At 34.6% G+C, this 22,279-nt stretch overlaps 1 protein-coding gene across 1 annotated transcript in view; it reads right to left on the reverse strand.

The window, feature by feature from the left end:
* Nucleotides 1-22,279, reverse strand: part of ITSN2 (intersectin 2) — a 113,091-nt gene that overhangs the window by 34,755 nt on the left and 56,057 nt on the right. The window contains exons 18-26 of the mRNA XM_012652404.1: nt 21,262-21,437; nt 20,806-20,950; nt 18,887-19,092; nt 16,722-16,786; nt 14,675-14,841; nt 11,572-11,617; nt 11,361-11,482; nt 9,231-9,327; nt 8,615-8,806 (exon numbers count right to left, since the gene is read on the reverse strand). Of these exons, the coding sequence (XP_012507858.1) occupies nt 8,615-8,806; nt 9,231-9,327; nt 11,361-11,482; nt 11,572-11,617; nt 14,675-14,841; nt 16,722-16,786; nt 18,887-19,092; nt 20,806-20,950; nt 21,262-21,437 (1,216 nt within the window). The remainder of the gene's footprint in view (nt 1-8,614; nt 8,807-9,230; nt 9,328-11,360; nt 11,483-11,571; nt 11,618-14,674; nt 14,842-16,721; nt 16,787-18,886; nt 19,093-20,805; nt 20,951-21,261; nt 21,438-22,279) is intronic.

The following is a 22,279-nucleotide window of genomic DNA, read 5'->3' on the forward strand; positions in this document are numbered from 1 at the left end:
CAATTAATTTCTTTCTAATTTTAGTAGAGACGGGGTCTCGCTCTTGCTCAGGCTGGTTTCGAACTCCTGAGCTCAAACAATCCGCCTGCGTCGGCCTCCCAGAGAGCTAGGATTACAGGCGTGAGCCACTGCGCCCGGCCCCTAACTCTGATTTTTGACTGCAGTTGGTGGCACCTTTATCCCTCCCTGTGACCCAAGATACAAACATGGGAATAACCGACTCTTTCCCCTACCCTCACATTCCATCAATCCCCAACTCCTGCCAATTTTCCCTCAGAACTCTGTTTCATCATTTTTTCCTCCACCTTGGCTACATATCAGAATCATCTGCGAGGCTTTAAAAAAATCCCCATAACCAGTCCTAACTTCAGGCCATTTAAATCAGGATCCATATTCTGGGAGGCTGAGATGGGAGGATCACTTGAGGTCAGGAGTTCGAGACCAGCCTGAGCAAGAGCAAGACCCACCTCTACTAAAAATAGAGAAAATTAGCTGGGCGTGGTGGGATGCACCTGTAGTCCCAGCTACTCGGGAGGCTGAGGCAAGAGGATTGCTTAAGCCCAGGAGTTCTAGGTTGCACTGAGTTATGATCACACCACTGCACTCTAGCTGTGGTGACAGAGCGAGACTCTGTTTCCCCCCCCGCAAAAAAAAAAAAATCAGGATCCAGGATAGCTTTTTAAAGTTTCCTAGGTGAGTCCAACATACAGCCACAGCTAAGCTAGAGAATCTCTTAGCCTTTGGCCTGCCTCTCAAGCCTCAACTTTCAGTGTTTCTGGCTCTGTACTTCTACTCTAGCAATACTGAACTGCTTATAATCACCTCCCCCCATCCCTGCCAAGCTGTTTCTTGTCTTTATCATACTCTCACCATCTGACCCCTCAATCCGGCTTACTACTACTTATGGATCTTGTAGCTTTTTCCTCCAGGAAGTCTTCTCTCATTCATCAATCTATGGTTGAATTAGGTATTCCTCCTCTGTAATCCTTTGGTGCCCAGTAAACATCTATCCTTGTGCTTAGTATGCTGTTTTGTAATTATCATTATAGGCCTGATTCCCTCACAGAGCTATGTATTACGTAGCTGACACTCACTTTTGTAACCCCAGCATCTAGTACATGGCTTGGTCTTATGCAAATACTTAATACATGTTAGTTGAATGACTTTCCAGAAGACAGGAAAGGTGTTTTGAAAAGTTTGTTTATGCTATGAACTGATGGATGGGTTGGCTTTAGATCCATATTTTTCTTTTCATCCAAGGGCTTATATAACCATAAATTGATTACTTAAATGTAATACTCTGCGTAACTGTGATACCCTCAAGCATTCACTGAAGTTTCTTTTATATAGACCCTTTTTATATTAAAAAAAGTTTTACTCTACATTTGCAGTATTCATTTCTAAGTTCTGTCTTTCTAGAAAAGTTGTAGTAAAATATGTAAATAAGTCTATTATTCTAGATTATATTTTCCTTTACTTTCATAAGCAATAACATATTAAAATCAAAATTTCTTTCACTTCTGAGATATATGATTATCTTGGATCAAATTATCTCCATATTGGCCACTTAAAATTTTCTTTTGCCCCCTGAGATATAAAACAATTTGCTGGCCTGTACCCAGAGACTATGTTAAGGAAAAAGAGAAATTCCAAAGACATTTAATCACAACTACATATAGACAATTAAAAATAATTTTTTTTTTTTTTTTTTTAGACAGAGTCTTGCTTTGTGGCCTGGATAGAGTGCAGTGGCATCATTGTAACTCACTGTAACCTCGAACTCCTGGGATCAAGCGATCCTCTTGCCTCAGCCTCCCAAAATAGCTGGGACTACAAGTGTGCACAATGCCCAAATTAATTTTTCTATTTTTAGTAGAGAGGAGGTCTCGCTCATGCTCAGGCTGGTCTTGAACTCCTGACTGATCTCAAGCGATCCTACCACCTCGGCCTCCCAGAGTGCTAGGATCACAGGTGTGAGCCACTGCCCTGGGCCTAAAAATAAGTTTTAAAGGATGTTTCAAAAGAAATACACAATACAAGTAATATAGTTTGTGTCCTTTTAATAAACACACTTGCATAGTTATAGTACAATTTTGTAAAAATTAAAACAGATTATCTCATGCCAAGCGTGCCCAGCATTTGCACAATCTCAATACCTTTAATACTATAGTTTTCAAGACACACAAAATAAAATTTTAAGGCAAAAACAGCACTTTGCAACAATTTAATAATTTATTACATTACAGTAGCATCACAGCAGCATCCAATAATGCCACTTTAGGCAAAAGTCTCTCAGTATTTCCGTTATAGATTCTATTTACAAGAATTCGTAACTTGGTAAAAGTCATTCTGAGAAACTTGGCAAATAGAGCTTTGGACTGGAATTGGCATTTCTTTCTCGACTTTTCCTTCCCCGAGTTTTTTCTTTTAAACTACAGTATTCATATTTTAAAATGTTTTAAACCACTTTAAAACAATAAAATAGCAGTTATACTTTTTAACAGTTGCATTATTTTAAAATGACTCTTTAAGATGATCAGGCTGGGTTTTAGAACTGACTTTTTTCATTGCTGGAAAGCCCATCAGGTTTAATTAAATACTTTAAAAATGATTATCACATATTTTAATCTTTAAATAAACAGGTATTTTGATTCTTCACTTTCTACAGGAATTCAAATTTATTCCATTGTACTCCCATTTTAAAATTCTGTGTTTCTGATAAACTCTTTCCTTCTAATGTTGCCTTCTAAGCAAATTGAAAGCTGCCTTATACTGAATGAGGAAGAAAACAAGTATGTGGCTGAATGAGGTATTGCAAAGAATTGCATGCACTTTTAAGAAAGACTTATTATTATTATATGTCATACAATTTTGTTTCTTTTTTTAGCTTTCTCTCAAATATATGACAAAATACCTATACAAAGAGTGATATTTCAGTTGATACAGTAAATTTATTTTCCAGACTGAAATTCAGCTTAAATATGCCAGTATGTGACTTAATCCATAAGTACCTGATGAACACATTATTTTCAGATTGATTATAGATGCTAAGCTCTATCTAAATGTCATTCCTAAAAATTTATATTTATCAGTGAAAAACTGAAGCAATATGACCTATAAAAATACTTTTGAAATAATTTATCAGTATATTAGATAAGTCCAAATTCAATATAATAAAGAAAAAATGTTAAACTAAATAATGTGGCTAATTAATGGTGGTCTGCTTTCTAACCTCAGGGTTTAAAATGGATTTAAAATAACTGTCCTTAATCTGAACTCAACTAAAGGGTGCAAACGCAGAAAGTTCAGAAAATAAAAGGCAAGAACAGGTAATTCATACAATTTTGAAGAGTCAGCTGAATTTATAAGGACCCAATCTATGCACTGTCTCTTTTAGTGAATACAGGCAAATCTGTTATTCCACCTGTAAAATGATTGTAAAATTATTGCTTTCCTATTGATGTCACATTTATAAAAGCATCATGATGATGCCAAAAGCTAAAAATGGAGGTGGTCTACTAGAAATGTCCACCCTAGGGAGCACATATACATACCTCCTACATCGCAATAATATGAAGTATTTTGGAACACAGACAATTGAACTTTGTGAAGTGTTAACTAAACTGCTGATTCTTTCTCAAGTGTTGTAAAGTTATGATTTAGGCAATGTACGACTGAAATCATTCATAATGTATAGGCACATTAACAAAAATATTGCACAAAATATGCCTCTAACTGAAACTGAGAGGTATAAAAACACATTTCACTCCTCTTACAGAACTCTGTGAGGAAATATGACTCTGATTGTATGTATACTTTTCCTGATAATACTTTGACATTCACAAACAGTAGATTGCACTGCAGTTTGTAAACATTTTAAATTGCATAAACTTCTCATTGATTTTCAAATATAGTTTAATACTGTATACTAAAACTCCTTTTTGTTTCAGCTAAGTACTCTCACATATATTAGTTTATAATAATGTCTGCTATTTTTAAAATGTTTTCCATTCAAAGAAAAGAAGTAAATTCCTATGTCAAAGCAGCCAATGTGGTTGAAGAATAGGTATCAGCCAGAGAAGTCTGGATGGTAAAATCAATCTTGTAGCCTCAAAGAAGCTTCATGAGCATAGAGGAATGCCAGTTCTCACAAATCTTTCCTTCACTCATTCATTCTTGACTAGAGTCTGTATGCCTGTTTCAGGGGCATTTAAAGTCTTCAAGCATTCTTTATGATCGTTATTAAATACATTAAAAAGAATGCCAACCAGTGTCCTTTGTGTACTGGGACATGTAGTCACCTGATTGAAAGGTAGCATGAACTCTGACTTTAAAATGTATTATAGATATAAATGCTCTGTCTAAACTAGGGAAGGTGTCTTATCCCACAGTGAACAACAGGAGCCTTTCACTCCTCAAAATAATCCCTTTTTGGGTCATCAATAAGGAAGTAACAACTAACCGCTGCAGCACATGATGCAATATCTCCATTAGCCCAGAGCACGTGAAGATCCTAAGGAAACTACCATAGTATAGTGCTCATTCTTGGGCAGTTGAAACAGATTAAACATATTCCAGTCTGCACATATCTGCCAGAGCAGGCCACTTGCCATTTCTGTGAGACAAAAAAAGCTCCCCCAAAATGTTATTGCTTCCATCTTGAATACACAGAAAATAGAGAAGAAACTATTTCCAGTTCTTGGCTTTTAAACAAATTTAAATATTGGTACTCATAGTGGCATATTAGAAAGTAATAAACAGTACATATTTGAGGGCAAACCACATATTGAGCCAATTAAGAACTCACTGTGATTAGGATCAGATCAAATATAAGCAGAACATAAGCAAATTTTATCTGAATTCTGTAACGAATATACATGTTGCAGTAACATTAGAAAAGCATGGCAGCCCATTCCAAACCAGCAAGAATAGTTTGTGCAAATAGTGGGTCTTTGTGTGTTTGAACTCCCACCATGTAAGGGCAAACTCAATATGCATGCTAAATGACCTACAGTTACCAAATTAAAAAAGAAGAAAAATGCTAAAGGATGCCAGAGTGAACAGCAGGGAAAGCCACACAAAGACCCACTATCCTTTAATTTGTTACAAATAAATTTTAACTATAAATTAGAAACACAAAGAAATAATCACAAGTGGCTCTAACATTCGAACGAAGTAAACAAATTGTGTAGGAGATATTTGATCAGGGCTGCCTGCCCTGCCTCCACGCTAGAGTCAAACTTGGATAGTGGGTCTCTGGGGTGCTTTCACAACTGGAAGACAACATTGGGTCCTAAAAAAAGAAAAATGAGGAATAAAATGAACATAATGTAAATTGGGTGGGTGAGAAAAAATTTGACTAATAATAACATGACACATCAACTAAACGAATTTGAATTATTAAAATCCTCAACCTTTAAAAAATATTCTAATTATATAATAAAATGAAAGTAATACTTGTAAGAGCCAAAGAAACACAAACAGTAATCTACAATTCAACTAGTTTTCACTGACTCATACATACTATGAACAGATGATTCATTTCTAAAAATCTGGGTAGGTATAACAAAGATCTCAAATCAATTCCTGACTTTAAGGATTTAAGCATTTCTGAACCATATCCAATTATAGGTTTATAATAAACTTAATGTGAGTGAACTTCATAGTTACAATACAACTTATTCTTCATCTTCTTTGAAAAAGCAATTATGACTCTTTAATTTCTGATAAATAATTATTTCAAGTAAACAAAATTAGTATTCCTCATTCTCCAAGGTGATTTAAACAGTTGTTTTATAGAAACAATAAATGGTCTCAGAGGAATCTCTTTGGGAATTATCCTCAGAATTACAGAATTGAGAGCCTTTTTATTCCAGGACAGATGATTTGGTCATGCATTAGGCAAAACCATAAAGTACAGTTTTTAGATATGATCAAACTAAAGAAATCCACATATATCAGCAAAAAATAAGGTAAGTTACTGGTAATAATTTTATAACAAAGAGAACTTTGAAACTACTCTTATTTTTAAATAACTTCTTGAACATTCTATTTTCCCAGCTTTCACTATGTAAAATAATCAAGAAAATAATTAGTACCTCCTCCCATCCCCAGTATTTGCCTTTCTAGCTAACTGTTACTACTTATCGTTCATGTTCCAGCTCAAATACCCTCTGTGAAATCTCTTGTGGCATGCCTTCTTTCCCCACAAAGATTTAGGGGATCTCTTCCCAATACATATTTGTATAAATATTCATTATAGCAATTGTTGTGGTATGTACATTTATCTGAATGTTACTCCCCACTAACCTCTAAAGCTACTTCATAGCAAGGACTGTTTTTTTATGTTTGTATTCCCAATGCCTAGTAAGTAAGTACATGGTAGACACTCAAAAAAATACTTACCAAATGAATGGATTTCTTAATAGTGGGAAGAATGTTAACCAAATCTAAAAACACCATAAAAAGTAAAACCTGAAGCACATGGAAACTTTGTTCCTTTAAATCATTGTGTAGGTCAGTAATGACTGAAAGACAACTATTTCTTTTCTTCTTATTTCTGTTTCAGTATTGTTATTTACTTGTTTTATTTCAGGGAGGCCTTGAAATTGGTTGTCTTCTGAAGTTACACTGTCCTATGTGGTAGCCACCAGCCACAAATGGCTATTTAGCTTTAAATTAATTAAAATTAAATTAAATTAAAAATTGAGTTTCTCAGTCATATTAGCCACACTCCAATAATCAAAAGCTCTATATGACCAGTGGCCACTGTATTGGATAGCACAGATATAGACTATTTTTCTCATTGCAGAAAGTTCTATTGGATAGCACTATATAGATTAGGTATCTTCCTCATCTATAGGTAGACTGAGGCTCTGCCAGTTCTACCCATACAAAAATGGCAGACAAAGCATTCTCTGGCCCAAAGTAATTTCCATGGCAAATGTGTGCTTGGATAATTAATTCATGTCAGCCTATTTCCTTTATCATTCATGTACCAAACATCTGTTGACAATTTATTATACTGCTTCTTTTAAGAATAAAAAGTTGTCACTCAGCTCTCTGGGAAGGTTACTTTCCTAAGAGGTTGTTAATGCCTCTAAGTAGATTTCTCTACCATAGTGATTTTTAAATTATCCCCAGAGAAGAAACTGAAAGGACTGTCATAGAATAAGTAGGGGAAAAGAAGGGAAGGCCTGGCGGGATGGTCCTGTACTTCCTTTGGAACAGTTTTTATCTGTTCTTTATAGTCCTTATTATTATATATGAGACTTCATTGAAAAAAAGTGTTCCAAACAACAATATAGTTGAAAAATTATCACTTAGGTCATGGATGCTATAAAAGCCAAATATACTGACACACTGGGATGCCTTCAGGGATCACTAGCCAAAGATCTTCCAGACCCAGTAGGTCTGAAAACAATCTTTCTCAGAGCCAGGAAAGGTGCCACACATGCATCTAATCAATCAGACAAGCTGATTTCTAATTAATCATTGCAAACTACCAAACCATCAGCAGAGCTTAAAAATGGTCATTCATTAGGCAACCCAAGTTGTTATAATTTTCTTTACCTTGTCTTGAAACCCTGAGATATTTTTGGGAACATTCAAACCATAAAAAACTGGACTCCTTCCATCTCCAAATTGGGAAATCTAGTTGCTTTAGCTAAAAGGAAGTCTTCTCCCAGGATCAGAACTATCTTTATAAGCTCTAAGGTGAAAATAATATGCAAAATTATAGATACAGTATTAAATAAATTTATAATCCTTATACTGAATCATAAACACATTTCAGTTTTGATTGGGTTGCCATTTATGTGTCCTCAGCAACTAAATTAAAATGAAAGGCTAAAATAGTTCAGATAATTTCACAAGAATGATAAAAATACAAATCATGATGTATTTTGTAAACATTAAAACTAAAAATCAAAAGGGTAGGAAAAAGTAACATCCATTTTATAAAGGTAAAAAATTATTTCCAAGTACTGTTTATTCCCTAATTTATTATTAATGCTGAGTTTACTGTCAACTACAAGAATGGCTAAGTAAATACCAAGAGATAATTTTACATAATACCAAATTTCATACTTTGAGATATGGACCCTCGTGGAATGAGGTGGTTATTTAAAGAATCACCAAATGAGAGTTTCACAAACAGTTTAAACAGATCATTTAATTTTCTTCCAACCTGGATAATATGTAAACATGTGGCAAATAAACGAGAAGACTGCAAATTTAATAGCATCTGTACTTTAAATGGTAAATTTAAATAGGTGACTAGGGCTATTTTTTAAACTAGATGCTGAAAAAGAAGATGGTGGTGAAAAGAAATTTCAGTATAGACGGCTGGCATACCAAAGAACCCGTAAGAAAAATTATGCATTCTTTCAGAAAAGATCTAACAAGGTCTGAAGTTAGCAAAAACTATTTAAATAAAGCAGTATAAATTTTGACCTTCTAAAAAGTTTCCTTTAGTTTTTTTCTTACTTTAAACAGTAATCTACATTTACTGTGAGTGCTGAGTTTAAGATCTGATCCAAAACAATAATAAACTCAATACTGCATATTAAAGTTTTCACACTAAGTTAGAGATAAATGATTTGGTATTACTCACACTGTTGACTTGGATCAGAGTCTGTCGTCATCTTAACATAGTTTGAAGGAAAGAGACCAGTCACCCCATTGATTTCTCCTTGCCACCAGTCAGGATCATCTTTGTTCATAACATTAATAAGTTGTCCCTTGGAGAAATTGAGCTCATCCTCATTATTCGCTACATAGTCATACATGGCGATCACCTGACAGACTATCAGAAGAACAACAAAAGAACAAATTAAATTAATTATTCCTACAAGAGTCAAGTGTTAAAACTCTCTCTACGATTTAAATTACTCTAAAATATTAAAATTAGGAAAAATTTACTTTGAGCTGTTCTATCTCTTCTCCTCCTCCCTCCATTCCCTGTTTTACAAAAAAAGAGAATTTCCCAACTACAGTTAACAATCCAAGCAGACGCTTTAAGTGTGATGGTGTAGCAATTTCACACTGAAAAATTTCAAGGAATGAAGTGGTTCAAGTATCAAGTGGACTGTTTCTATACAAAACTTTTTAGAAAGGAAGTTCTCAGTGGCATGTTACTTTTAAGCAGAGGTAAGGGAAGAACAAATTTGTAATATTTTTCAGAGTTAGCTACTCTGTAAGAGGCTGTTGAGTTTAAACAAACTTCATACCAGGATGAAAGGCAGGTGTGGTTCTTTCACTACTTGGACCCAAAAGTTTAACATGGCTGGCAGGAAACCATCCCTTCTGTCGCTTTTTTCCTCTGGCCTATAAATTAGTAAAAGGAATATAAAATTGAAAGATGAGAATAAAAACAATCATTGAGACATACCTTGAAAATCAGAAAAACTGTGGATGTACAATAAAGAATTTAATCTTGCCCAGAGAGGCCCTCAGCTCCTGGGAGGTAATCTCTAAATCCTTGGAATATCCTGACTGATAAGAGCATCTTAGTTTATCAGGGAGCTTCGGGCCATGCCAAATCTAACAATGTGATTTACGGTGCGTACTTTGAGTCACGCAGTATCAGCTCAGTCTTGGAAGGGGTTAGAGACTGAGTTCAGCCATATGGACAACAACCATATGTATGCGATGGGAGCCCAAATAAAAACTCTGAACACTAAGGCTCTGGTGAGCTTCCTTGGTTGGCAACACTGTGTGTACTGTCACACGTCATCACAAGGAGGAGTTAATGCTGTCCATGACTCCACTAAAAGGACAACCTGAAGCTCCCTTTTTGGAACTCTCCTGCATGCTGTCCCATGTGTCTCTTCCCTCAGCTGATTTTAATCTGTACCCTTTCACTGAAATAAACTGTTAACTATACACTCTGGGAGGCTGAGGCAAGAGGATCACTTGAGGCCAGGAGTTTGAGACCAGTGTGGGCAACACAGCAAGACCCTGTGTCTACAAAAAAATTTTAAAAAAATTAAGTCAATTGTGGTGGTGTGCACCTGCAGTCCTAGCTACTTGGGAGGCTGAAGTGGGAGGACTGCTTGAGCCCAGGAGTTCAAGGTTACAGTGAACTATGACTGCACACCATTGCATTCCAGAGTGAGACTCTGTCTCGGGGTGGGGTGGGGGAAACCCAAACCAAAAAATACCTATACCTATGAGTGTAACAGCTTCAGTGAGTTCTGTAAGTCCTTCTTAGTGAATTATTGAACTTGAGAGTAGTCTTGAGGACCCCTAAACTTGTAATTGGTTTCAGATATGAGGGTGGTTTTAGAGGCCCCTGAACTCAGCATTGGCCTTTCAGGTAAACATTAAACAACTGGAAGACTCAATACGATATACATCTCAAACTGCTGCTAAATATGCCATCTGTAGAAATCTATTTGGAGGTCTTTCAGGCTCAGAGTTCTCTGAATATTTCACAGAAATAACACTTATATTCAAAAAGACCTTTTTAGAGTTCTCCTAACAAGATCAAGCCAGCCCTTAAAATGGTGCAGCCCACTGTAAATATCTCTTGGAGCTTTGTTAATAATTAATCAGAAGGTTGTAAATAAAATTTGTGAAGAGCCATGTTTCCCATTTGGTTGAGTCCATCTTAAATCAGAAGGTGGAATTATCAGAAGATATTGAATTTGAATCCTCACTGTTCTTTAGGAATCCTAAGACTCCAATTTGCAAGAATGAAGCTATGTACAGCTATGTACACCCTCCATATTATAATCATGTATCAATGTTATATAAAAATACAGCCATTACACCTGTCATCATTTAACCTCTAAAATGCTTTTTAATTTTAACTAGTAAAGAAATTTTAGAAGTGAGAGAAGAACCCTCTTTCTGTATCAATACATATACAATAATCATCTATTAATATTTTAGGAAAAAATCAGGCTCATTGATATCTGCACTCTTTCCTTGCACTGCTGTTTCAAAAACTAAGGCCACTGGGGGACAGTAGAATGAGTAGTATTTTCTCAGTACCAAACCTGGATCATGTCTTTCTCTGAAAGGCTATACTACAAGCCTGGGGCTCTCCCAGGCAAAGATGATGCTATGCTTTCCTTTAATAAGGTGATCTGTGGTTTAGTAAGGGATGAATTATTGGAAAACAATTGTCTTTAGATAAAGTTATTCTTTAAATTGTTACTTATATAATAACATCAACTCAACTGTGCTAGAAATGAACAGGCAAAAGATAAGAGGAAACAACATGCTAAAATGTTGATATTGATTACCTCTAAGTGGTATGATTATGGGTGATCTAAAATTTTTTATTAATTTTATCTTTTTTATGAGCATGTATTCCTCTTATAATAAAACTGATAGACACTAAAGAATATTACCTGTAACTCCCCTTGCCACCACCCACTTGTATTTTTCTTTAGAATTAATATTAACTGCCCTGGTGCAAGGCTAAGTTGTTCAGAGCCAGAAGCAACATATGTTGAAGTTACTTGAGCAATCTCTGAAAAGAAAAAGAACAAGAAATTATGAATTCAAGACTATAACAGAGCAAATACTTTACTAATTTTCTAAGCTCACTATTATACATACCAGGTTTTTTGTTAGATGCTCCAGATTTGCTGGCACTCCCAAAACTCTACAAGGAAAAGATATCATGTTGTTTTTATTATTTCTAACAATCCAGATATAAAAGTACAAAGTTTATTAGAAATTAGAGATTTTCAATTCCCGAGATTCTTGTTTCTTTAAATTAAGATCAAAATGACAATGAATTTCATATACTATTGACCAAATAAGTGCAGAACCCAACACTTAATGAGAAGATCTCATCTGCTAATGGAATATATTATATAGCAGTGATTGATGTTGTCATCTGATTGATGTCATCTGACTGATTTAACAGAAAAGGTGGTCTTCTGAATCTTTCCTAAATATTAAACATGACTCCCTCGGCCAAATGCACTCCATTCATCAATGGGGTTAGCATTAACGCCCACAATATACAACATATGTGTCCTGGATATGTTAAGGCGTATGTGAGTTTTGCTCCTGCTTTCTTTAAGGGACCCTGACTTATCTATAGTTTCTGCTCAATAGGAGGCAATGTTTTTAGTTTTTATTTTTCCACCATGTTCCCTCCAAATTGACTGAACTTGATCTCAAGAACAAAAAATCCATACCCTGAATAGCAACTACGATCTCTGTTTGATTTTAAAGGATAAATTGGACCAGCCATACTTCCTCTTTTTAAGAATTTGAACAAAAAAGGGGTGGTATTGAAAAGATTTTTTTTCTATTAGTGAACACACAGCTGCAGTACAAGTATTAAGCAGAGTTGATGGTAGTATATTTTTTGGATACTATGTAACAGCCATTGCTCTAAGAGGTTTCATATATTCAGCTATTTAGCTTTTCCAATAACATTATTAAGTAATTATTACACAATTATCCCCATTTTACAGAAAAAGAAACTGAGGCACAGAAAGGTGAAGTAACTTGTCCAAGGTCACTTAGCCTCTAAGTAGTACAGCTAGGACTCAACCCAGGTAGTCTGATTCCACCACACCAATGTTCTCAGTGTTGTGGCATGTGGACTCCTGGAAGTAGTCCTTGAGCTGCTTGAGTCTGTGGGGTTAAAAACTATTTTCATAATAATACTAAGACATTATTTGCCTTTTTCACTGTACTGACATTTATAATGGTAGGTAAAATTGCTAGTGCTTTAGTTGAATCATGGCAATGGCACCAAATTATACTAGCAGTCATAGTATTTTTTTTTTTTTTTTTTGAGACAGAGTCTCACTGTGTTGCCCGGGCTAGAGTGCCGTGGCATCAACCTAGCTCACAGCAACCTCAAACTCCTGGGCTCAACCGATCCTCCTGCCTCAGCCTCCCGAGTAGCTGGGACTACAGGTATGCGCCACCATGCCCGGCTAATTTTTTCCTATATATTTTTAGTTGTCCAATTAATTTCTTTCTATTTTTAGTAGAGACGGGGTCTCGCTCTTGCTCAGGCTGGTTTTGAACTCCTGAGCTCAAACAATCCGCCTGCCTCGGCCTCCCAGAGAGCTAGGATTACAGGCGTGAGCCACCACGCCCGGCCCAGTCATAGTATTCTTAACTGCCATGCACTCACAGTAAAACAAACAAAGCCAGTTTCACTTAACATCCTCAATCAAGCAGTAGAAATTTTATTAAATTTTAATCAAGTGTAATCCTTTAAAAATTCTGTGTGTCTAAACAAAAGTGTACCTAAAACATTTCTGCTGCATACCAAAGTATGATAGTTGTCTCAAGGAAAAGCATTTGTGTGATTAAATTGTAAGCTAAATTAAGTTTTTCATGGAAAAACATTTTTACTTCTAAAAACTGAGAGACAAACTAGGTAGACTTGGGATTTAGCAAATATTTTCCCCAAAATGAATGCAGAAAGCCTGTCACTTCAAGAAAACAGCTGACAGGATTTGTTGCCAATGATAAAATTCAAACTTTCAAGGGAAAATTAAAATTTTAAAAAACTTGTATCTACCACTGCTAGTTTGACAGTTTCCTGGTACTTAAAGATTTTTCTGATAAGCGACGATATTAACAAATGTGATTTTTTTTAATATTGTAAAATGAAATATGTCAATACAGGGAATATCTGCATAACTCAGTGATTCAGTATTTTCCAAATGACCAGTGAATGATGTTACCACATCATGCATGGGTAAGAGATCCATTAAATGCACAAAATAGACAAGTGAATTTTAATGTATCAGGAAGAATTTCCACTGATAAGGCTTCAGATTCCATGTTGCAACTAATCTATAACAATTCAGCATTTGTCAAGTTTTGATGCAGTAGAATCAAAAAGAATATCCATAGATATCTGTAAATGTCATTAAAATAATTCTCCATTTTCTCCCATATACGTGTGAAGTTGAATTTTCTTCATCTACTTCAACCAACAGAGCATATCACAACAGACTGAATACAGAAACAGATGTGAGAATCTAGATGATTTCAATTTAAGCCAGACAGTAAAGAGATTTGCAGAAATATAAAACAATGCCACTCTTCTCACTAAACTTTTTTTCTTGACAAATATAGTTCTTTTTCATAAAAGTAAGCTATTTATATTACCATATAATGGATTTAATTATTGTTATTTTTAAATTAGTTAATATTTAAATAATTTCAGTTTTAATTTCTAATGTGGTAAGTATCATTAGATATAAGCCACATGCTTCAAAAAAATCCTTTGGGGTTCTCAATAATTTTTAAGACTGTAAATTTACTGAAACCAAATAGTTTGAGAGCTTCTGCACTATATACTGGTGGTGGGATGAAATGAAGCAGGAGCTCAAAGTGTAGGTTGAGTCACATTAATGTTAAAGCCTTAAAGTAAATAAAACTTTACAAACTCCTTCAAGGTGGTCCTTTTTGAGCTGCTCCAAATCCAGAACCACTCCCTAGCTCCAGTTATCATAAGGCTCAGCCCTACCTATGGCTCCTGTTCTTAGAATTTCATGAAATCTTGTCCCCTTTATCTCTCTAACAATAAACTCTATTTTACTAGAACTACCTTGTGTGGTTTCCTTGTAACTGAAATAGTCTGATAAAAACCATATACATGATATCTCTGTTTTAAGTACAAATCTGGATCAACAAGAACGGAACGATTTTGTTTTTAATATCAAAATAACTCTACCTCTTGATCTTTTGGTTTGACATAGTTGGACGGAAAAATTCCAGTTCTATCTCCAATACTTCCTGTCCACCACTCTCCATCTTTCTGGGTCACCAATATTTCTTCACCTTCAGTGAAAGTCAAATCTCCAGGTTCCACACTTGAATATGGATAAAGTGCAATATATTCTGCAGGGAATAGAGCAAAAAGAAGCAGATTTTGGTTGTAAGATTACAGATGTGAAAAAGGAATTAGGTTAATCTCCAAAATCTTGTATAAATTTACTGTAAAAGATTTCATGCCTTACGGAAACCTAATATAAAAAGATCTGAAGGTAGAAAAAGGAATGAAGTAATTAATTAATAATTCCTTAGAAAAAGGTTATTTGATTTAACATAAAGGTTTACCTCGTAGTTTCTTTTTTCTAATTGTTTTATTTTTTTAATCACGAAGAATCACCTAAAACTAACAAGAGACATTAGTATTTCTACTTTTCAGATAATGAAACTGAGGCTCGGTGAGATTAAGTCACTCAGTTACTTAGATAATGGAGTCAAGATATGAAAAGATATTTTTAACATTCTTATATACAATATATTTTAATCTGCTAAATTCTTTTCTCTTTAATTCTTTTATATATGCATTTATAGAAACGTCCAATATCAGCAGACAGCAGCAGTAGAAGCCAAGTTCCATCACAATGACCCAGCTCCTAACACAGTGCTTGGCTTGAAGTAGATGCTCAATAAGTATTTGTTTATCACCTCCAGGGAAATCTCTAAATGTTTATATTAGCTTTGATTTTTGTTCCTGTGATTACTGCTAGTTAGAGGAAACAGTCAGTGACTGGGTTTTGGAAGTGTTTTTCCTTTCTGTAAAGTTTTATTTATAATTGCCAACATGGAATTTGATCCGAATATCACCAACTGGAGAAGATTAGAAACACCATCTACAACCTATTTACTATTCACATCCCCAGTACTACTCAATTTAGCTGATCTAACAAAACTAACAGTGATTACAAGGTTTAGGCATGCTTCAGTAAGTAAGGTCCTTTCCAAAACGCTCCTCACTACTTTCAGGCTCATTTCACAGCTGTCGTTCCACAGTACACCTGTGGTTCCATCCTCACTGGTGACCTGAAGTTCCCTCAATTTTCACCACTGTGCTCATGCCATTCCCGCTGTCCAGAAGCACTTTCTCTTCCTTTGTCACTATGCAAGATCCTACTCATTGTTTAGGATGATGTAACATTGCCACCTCTGCGGATTCATAGGTCTTACCCAAAATTAAGTTGTTTTTGTTCACTCATTATAGAATTTATTACAATTGTATGCTCCACTCTACTGTGAGCACTTTGGAGACTGTGCTTTATTTATCCTTGTATTTTGCATATCCTTGCATAGAATTGTCAACATAGTAGATAATGAATAAATTGTTTAATTTACCATTAAACTAATTTTTTAAACTAAAGATAAAATGTACTTCAACTATTCAACTAATTCTATAATGGGCATATACATTTCTTTTATAAATCTATGCAACTATTAAATAAAAATGTTGTCTGAAATTAGGGTAGACAACGTTTCGTTTTTCATCAAGTTGACAAACACATTGACAAAAATCAAAATAATTTGTTAATTAAACCCAAAGGGATATTAAAAAATGCTTTGCAATATTTATGATAAGGTGTACTTTGATCTTCCTTAATGACTTATGACACACTGTAATTAAAAGGAAATTTATAACCAACTAAATACTGAAATTTACTTACCTCCTAAACAATCATCAATCATCAATCACTACAACACTATTTATGATCTTATTTATTGAGCCAGTCTATGCTGAATTTTTATAGCACTGCCTTTCTAAAAGTGCCAAGTATTTTCAGCCATATTTCTTCTATAAGATTCTCAATATTCATGTGAAATAGACAGGGGCAAGTTTTCCTAACCCACCTTTAACACTTGAAGACACAGAACAGGGAGAATAACAACTGTGCAAAGTCAGATAATTAGTCAGTAGCTAAACCGATTCCCATCTAATTTACAAGTTGCCAAAAGCTTACCTTCTCCAACTGGATAGGCTGCAGAGGTAGGTTTCTTATTTACAGCTGCATACAAAGCTTCTGGCCTGTCAGATAAACATACAAACAAAAAACAACAATGAAACTCCAAAAAAGACACAAGCAAGAAACAAGAAAGGTGATTTGATGAATATTGCTGGTTTTAGCAGTGCATTCTTTTAGGGCTTTCTCAAATTAATCTAAATATTGTCTCAGTACAGACTAGGAAGACTCTCATACACAAAACTGCTGAGTTAAGAATTGCATAATTATAAACGTCTATATTTTAAAATACATTTAAGTAATTTCAATACGATTTGTAAATAGTTTTTCAAATGTGAGATATTTTGCCTTTCTAAAGAAACTTAAAAGACACCAGCACATTGGTAGATGGGCAGTGTTTTGGCGAAGCACATATGGGGCATGGTTTAGTCTGGGAAAAACAAGGGCATTTCAAAAATTTTATTATTTGTCAAGAGTGTACTATATTAAAAAATGTAAAAATAATAAAATTTTATTTTTATATCTCAGAACAGGGATAGCATCAATTTACATTTTACCCTAGGAAACTGTTTTCAAAAATCTGGAAGACTGTTATGTTTAAGAACTAGACACCTGTGGGGGTGGGGGGGGGAAAAAAAAAAGAACTAGACACCTGTGGGATGCGCCAGGTGAGGCAATTTTCAAATTGCTTTCAAATTTTCAAATAAACAGAAGGGGAACCTTACTACAACTCCTGGCCACAAATGAATGAACACTGTACTGCCTTGTTTAGTGCTGAATTCCCCATTACTGTAGGTTTCCAAGTTACATGCCTTAGATGTTAGAAAAGAATGGCAATTAAATGAAAAGTTAGAAAAAATGCCCTCTAAAATACTTAAACTTAATCTCTTTTTGATTAAGTTTTTTCTCTTATGTTATGGACATCAAAAAAGATAATTCCCATAAAGGACCTAGCACAGTGTTGGCATACAAATGTCGGCTGTATGTTGCTGTTTTCCTGCTGTTGTTACAGCCTTCTAAATCTAAAATTCCATGTTAGTATGAAAAGTAAATTTCTGCCTTTGAACTAATATTGATACACAGAAACTCAGCATTGGAAAGAATTCTTAAAGATTATTTATTTAATATTTTCATTCAATCAATTAGAAAACTGAAGACCAAATAGGTTACTCCTTACAGCCTGGCACAGATAGCAGAACTCAAACCTCTTGATTTCTAAAGACCAGCATCTTTTCGTTAAATCAGACTGCTTTTCTATTTAGATCAACTCCATACAAAACACAAGAGATAATTACCCGTAGGTATACAGGGTGTCCTAAAACTTTTCATATATAGGGAAAATGGGAAATTGTAGCTAAATGTACCTTTCTTTACAAAATTTTTTCTTTGTATGGAGACTTTGGAACATCCTGTATTGTCTCCTGTTTCCTTGTATTAAAGACATTTGACAACTTGACTCTCCTACAAACTGGGAAATAAAGGCCAGGGAACTTAACCTATCTGGTTTTTAGTTTTTGTTCATCTGAAAATTCATTCATACAATTGTTTATTCATTTGCTCCTCTCTCCATTCATTGAGCTAATATGACTGAGCAGCTACTATGCATTAAAATTATAGTAGGAATTAAAACTGAAAAATGAACAAATAACAAAAAAAGACATGCATTCCACCCTCATGGAGCTTATGACCTAATAAGAATATGGGTAAAAAAAGTCAATAACTATAATGCAATGTGCTATGAGCAATGAGAGGTTATGTTCAAGGAACCCTGGAGACTCAGAGATGGGAATGCCCCAATTTGGCAAATGGGAGGCCTTGAGCAAAGAGTTATTTAAATATTGATAATTCATAGTAAACAAGGGAGAAATGCTTGATAGGAAATGCAAAGTAACTTTCTAACTGATCTTATGGTACAAAGAAAGCAACAGATATAAAATTTTAAGTATTTTGAAAACTTTATGAATCTGAAATAACTAAAACAAAAGATATTCTAAACCTGGAACAAATATCTGAAATATGCTTTTTTCACCCTAGGACATATGTTTCCGATAATCAAACTCGAGCATAAACCTTTTATTTTATCGTATAGTCAGTCATACTGTGGCTGACTTGCCAGTGAAAATACCAACACCTATACCTCACGTACAACACATAAAGATGCTTACTCTTCTCGCTTTACTTCACTCCCAGGAATGATCTTAACATAAGATTTTGGAAACCATCCTCTTCCTCCGTGCACCTCCCCAAACCACCAATTTTCTTGCTGCTCCAAGACAGTAATAATATCATGTTTTGAGAAGTTCAGGTGATTATCTTTCTTTGCAGTCCAGGAACAAAGGGCCTGTGCTTTTAGGTTTTCTACAACCTGTCCCTATGAAAACAAAACCACAAAAATTTAAAAAGAGACAATGGTAACCATGATTTCTGAGTATTTAACATACTTACTGTTCAAACAACAGATCGGTTTGGTGTGTTGGTGACTTAACCTTAATCTACTAACTGACTTAAAATTACATATGACGGACAACCATGTGAGCAGCCTTCTGCTAAGTTAAAGACAGAATGAATACCCACCATTCAGGAAACATCATCACTGGTATAGAAGGTAGTAGTGAGGGTACTCAAGAAATGAATTCGTAAGTCTATGAAATATATATCATAGAACAAATGAAAAGGAAAGAGTTACTGTAAATCTTTTTTCTCCTCCAGTTTCCAATGTCTCTCAACTGCAGTGGATTCAGTTCACTCTACTAGGAAATGAAATTCGGTTATGGTTATGCTTGGCCTCCCTCCATTTTTCTGCTGACTCTTAATTTCTTTGTATTCTTATTCTTCTTTCTCTCCCTCTCCTCTCAGGAGGAGTGTTTTTGTTCTTTTAATAAGGTTAACCTCTTCACTTGTACTGCGTTCTCATTTTCTAAAAATATTTCCTAATAGTAAGTCTCTCTCTTTGACCTTCTTTCTCCACTTCTCTACTATCTTCTACTTCTAAAATTCCTCAAAGAAAGAATAGTCTTAAACTTGCTTTCCAGTTTAACCCCTCAGTCTCTTCTACTTTAGGTTCTGTACCCATCACAGTACTGAAATATACACATCAACTCTTCTCTTAAAAACCTTCAGGGATGTCCCACTGCCAAGTTTAGCAGGGTATTAAATGCTTCACAAATAACCTCAACTTCTCTCTCCAACTTCACTTCTTAACCCTTTCTCCACGAATCTTGTACTCTTGTTTCCTGCAAACACCTGTGTTAACATGCCTCAGTAACTTTTCTCAAATTGTTTTCACTGGAATAACTTTCTTTTTCTGTTTGGTGAAATACTGCTTATCTTTCAAGATCCTACTCAAATACTCTGCTCTTTGTGAAGTCTGCTCCAATTCCCACCAATTGAATAAGAAGCTCTCTCCTATGTATATCCCTCAGGACTTCGTGGGTATCACATTATTACAACATTCCTCACACTTCACAGTTGTTTATGTGCCTGTCTCCTTCATTAGATTATGAACTACTTAATGGCAGGAATTTTGACTTATTTTTCCTTAAATTTCTAGCACATAATAAAATGTCTGGAACCTATGGTCATTCAATACACATTTTTTGAATGAAGGTGAAATCTGTAGACTTTATTCTGATGAAGTCTGCGATTCTTTCCAATAATGTTAATGTAACAATACTTGCAATGGTTAAATCTAAATCAGAAGTTAAATATACACAAAAAAAGTTCCAAGGTTCCCAGAAAAATGACTTATTCAAGAAAAAAACAAAAACTCCCAAGCCTAAATCTCTTATCTTTTTACAATAACTACAAATTAAGAACAATTGTAATCAGATTTGTCGAAATGATATTTTGAGTTTAGAAACCTTAGCTGCTAGCAACTTGGTACTATGGGAAATAATTGTTGAGAAACCTCTAAGCAATAATAATTTTTTCAACTTCATATCACAGGTGAATAAGAAAGAAACTGAATGCTACAAATTCTGGTTAAATGAGTAAATGATGCCTTTGTATAAAATTTTCATTCTATTTTATAGGAATCAGGAGCAAATTCAAAGACTAAAGCACACAAAAATTACAGATAACATACCTGTCCATGAATAGGTGATACAGAGCCAGGGGACACAGTGCGAGTGAAGGCTGATTTTTTCTGCCATGATGTATTAACGCTTAAGTTTGAGAAAGATACATTTTGATAATCAGTCACTGATGCTGGTTGATTTGAAGGAAGTGGTCTGCAAATATAACATCTTCATGTAAGTATACCTAATTGTTTAGAACTTAATGAAGTACTACTAATTTATCAACTTGTATAATTATATACACTGTGTTTAAACACAATTTGTGGAAAAAAAAGAATTCTTGAACAAACTATTGACCTATAATTTCATTTGCTAAATTTCAGTATTAAATCTGGAACAAAAGGTACTCTTGGAGTGTCTAGCTCAGATTATAATACAATGAAGTAGCAAGCTGACACAACTACATATTAGGTATTTATACATTTGCTGAGCTATGTAAACTCCACTGCTAGCTAAAAACTTACTCAAAAGAAGTTGAGGTAGCAGGTAAAGATACTGTAGGAGGAAGTAAGGCCTTCTTAGGAGACACAGCTTTTTCTCCTGATGGCATTTTTTCTACATAGTTGCATGGAAACCAGCCAAAACTTCCTTGAAAACTACCATAAAGCCAACCAGGTTCTCCTACGGTTTTTTCATCAACCTAAAGAAACAAATAGAAGAGTTAACAGTGCTTAGAAAGCCACACATTTACAATGGAAAGAGATGCAGACTATTGTATAGTATTCTCATTTTCATAATTAAGCCTATCTAACTAAATAGCTAAGGCATTTTCTACAAATTAATAGGCTACTATTTCTAGTGATTGATGAATTATCTTTTTAAATCTTAATTTTATCCAAATCAATTCATGAAAGTAATTTACAGTGACAAATAGCATTTATACACAGCTTATGGTGGAAAATATCTTCCCCTACTCCATGGCTCCTTATGTTCTGATTTTCACTCCTAATAGTAACTTGCCATTCTTAGTGATTTCTTCTGTATTATCTTCTCTATTTCTAAGTAACATACTTATACTGCTATTTCTTGAATTTTTTCAATTTTAGACATTATCTATTGGCTTCTGGTTATGGAAAATGAAGATTTACTTACCTCTCTTTCACTGTACCCTCTTAGTCTACCAATATTGTTATAGCATAATTTTTGGTTAAATTATATTTAATATATTATTATGACTATGTAACTATTTCACATCTGAGTCATGCAGTGTTCTGCTAATTACATTTGCTTTCTTGTAAACTTTTTAATTTCCTATAGTTAATCATTATTTTGTGGGGTTTTTTTTTTTTTTTTTTGCCTAGTTTTCTTTGTTCCTGTTACAGAGTCTTCCTGAATTCTCTAACATAACTGTAAAACCTTCTCTGAATACTATTTTCCAACTGGTAAAACATACCAGGTAATTTATCAGTGTTATTTCTTCTCCCAGACATTTTCCTCCTACAGTCTGGCATCGTCTATCCTCATAATATCTCTTCTTCTGCC

The sequence above is a fragment of the Propithecus coquereli genome, unplaced genomic scaffold, assembly GCF_000956105.1.
Source record: "Propithecus coquereli isolate 6110/MARCELLA unplaced genomic scaffold, Pcoq_1.0 Scaffold39, whole genome shotgun sequence".
In the NCBI taxonomy this organism is placed as follows: Eukaryota; Metazoa; Chordata; class Mammalia; order Primates; family Indriidae; genus Propithecus; species Propithecus coquereli.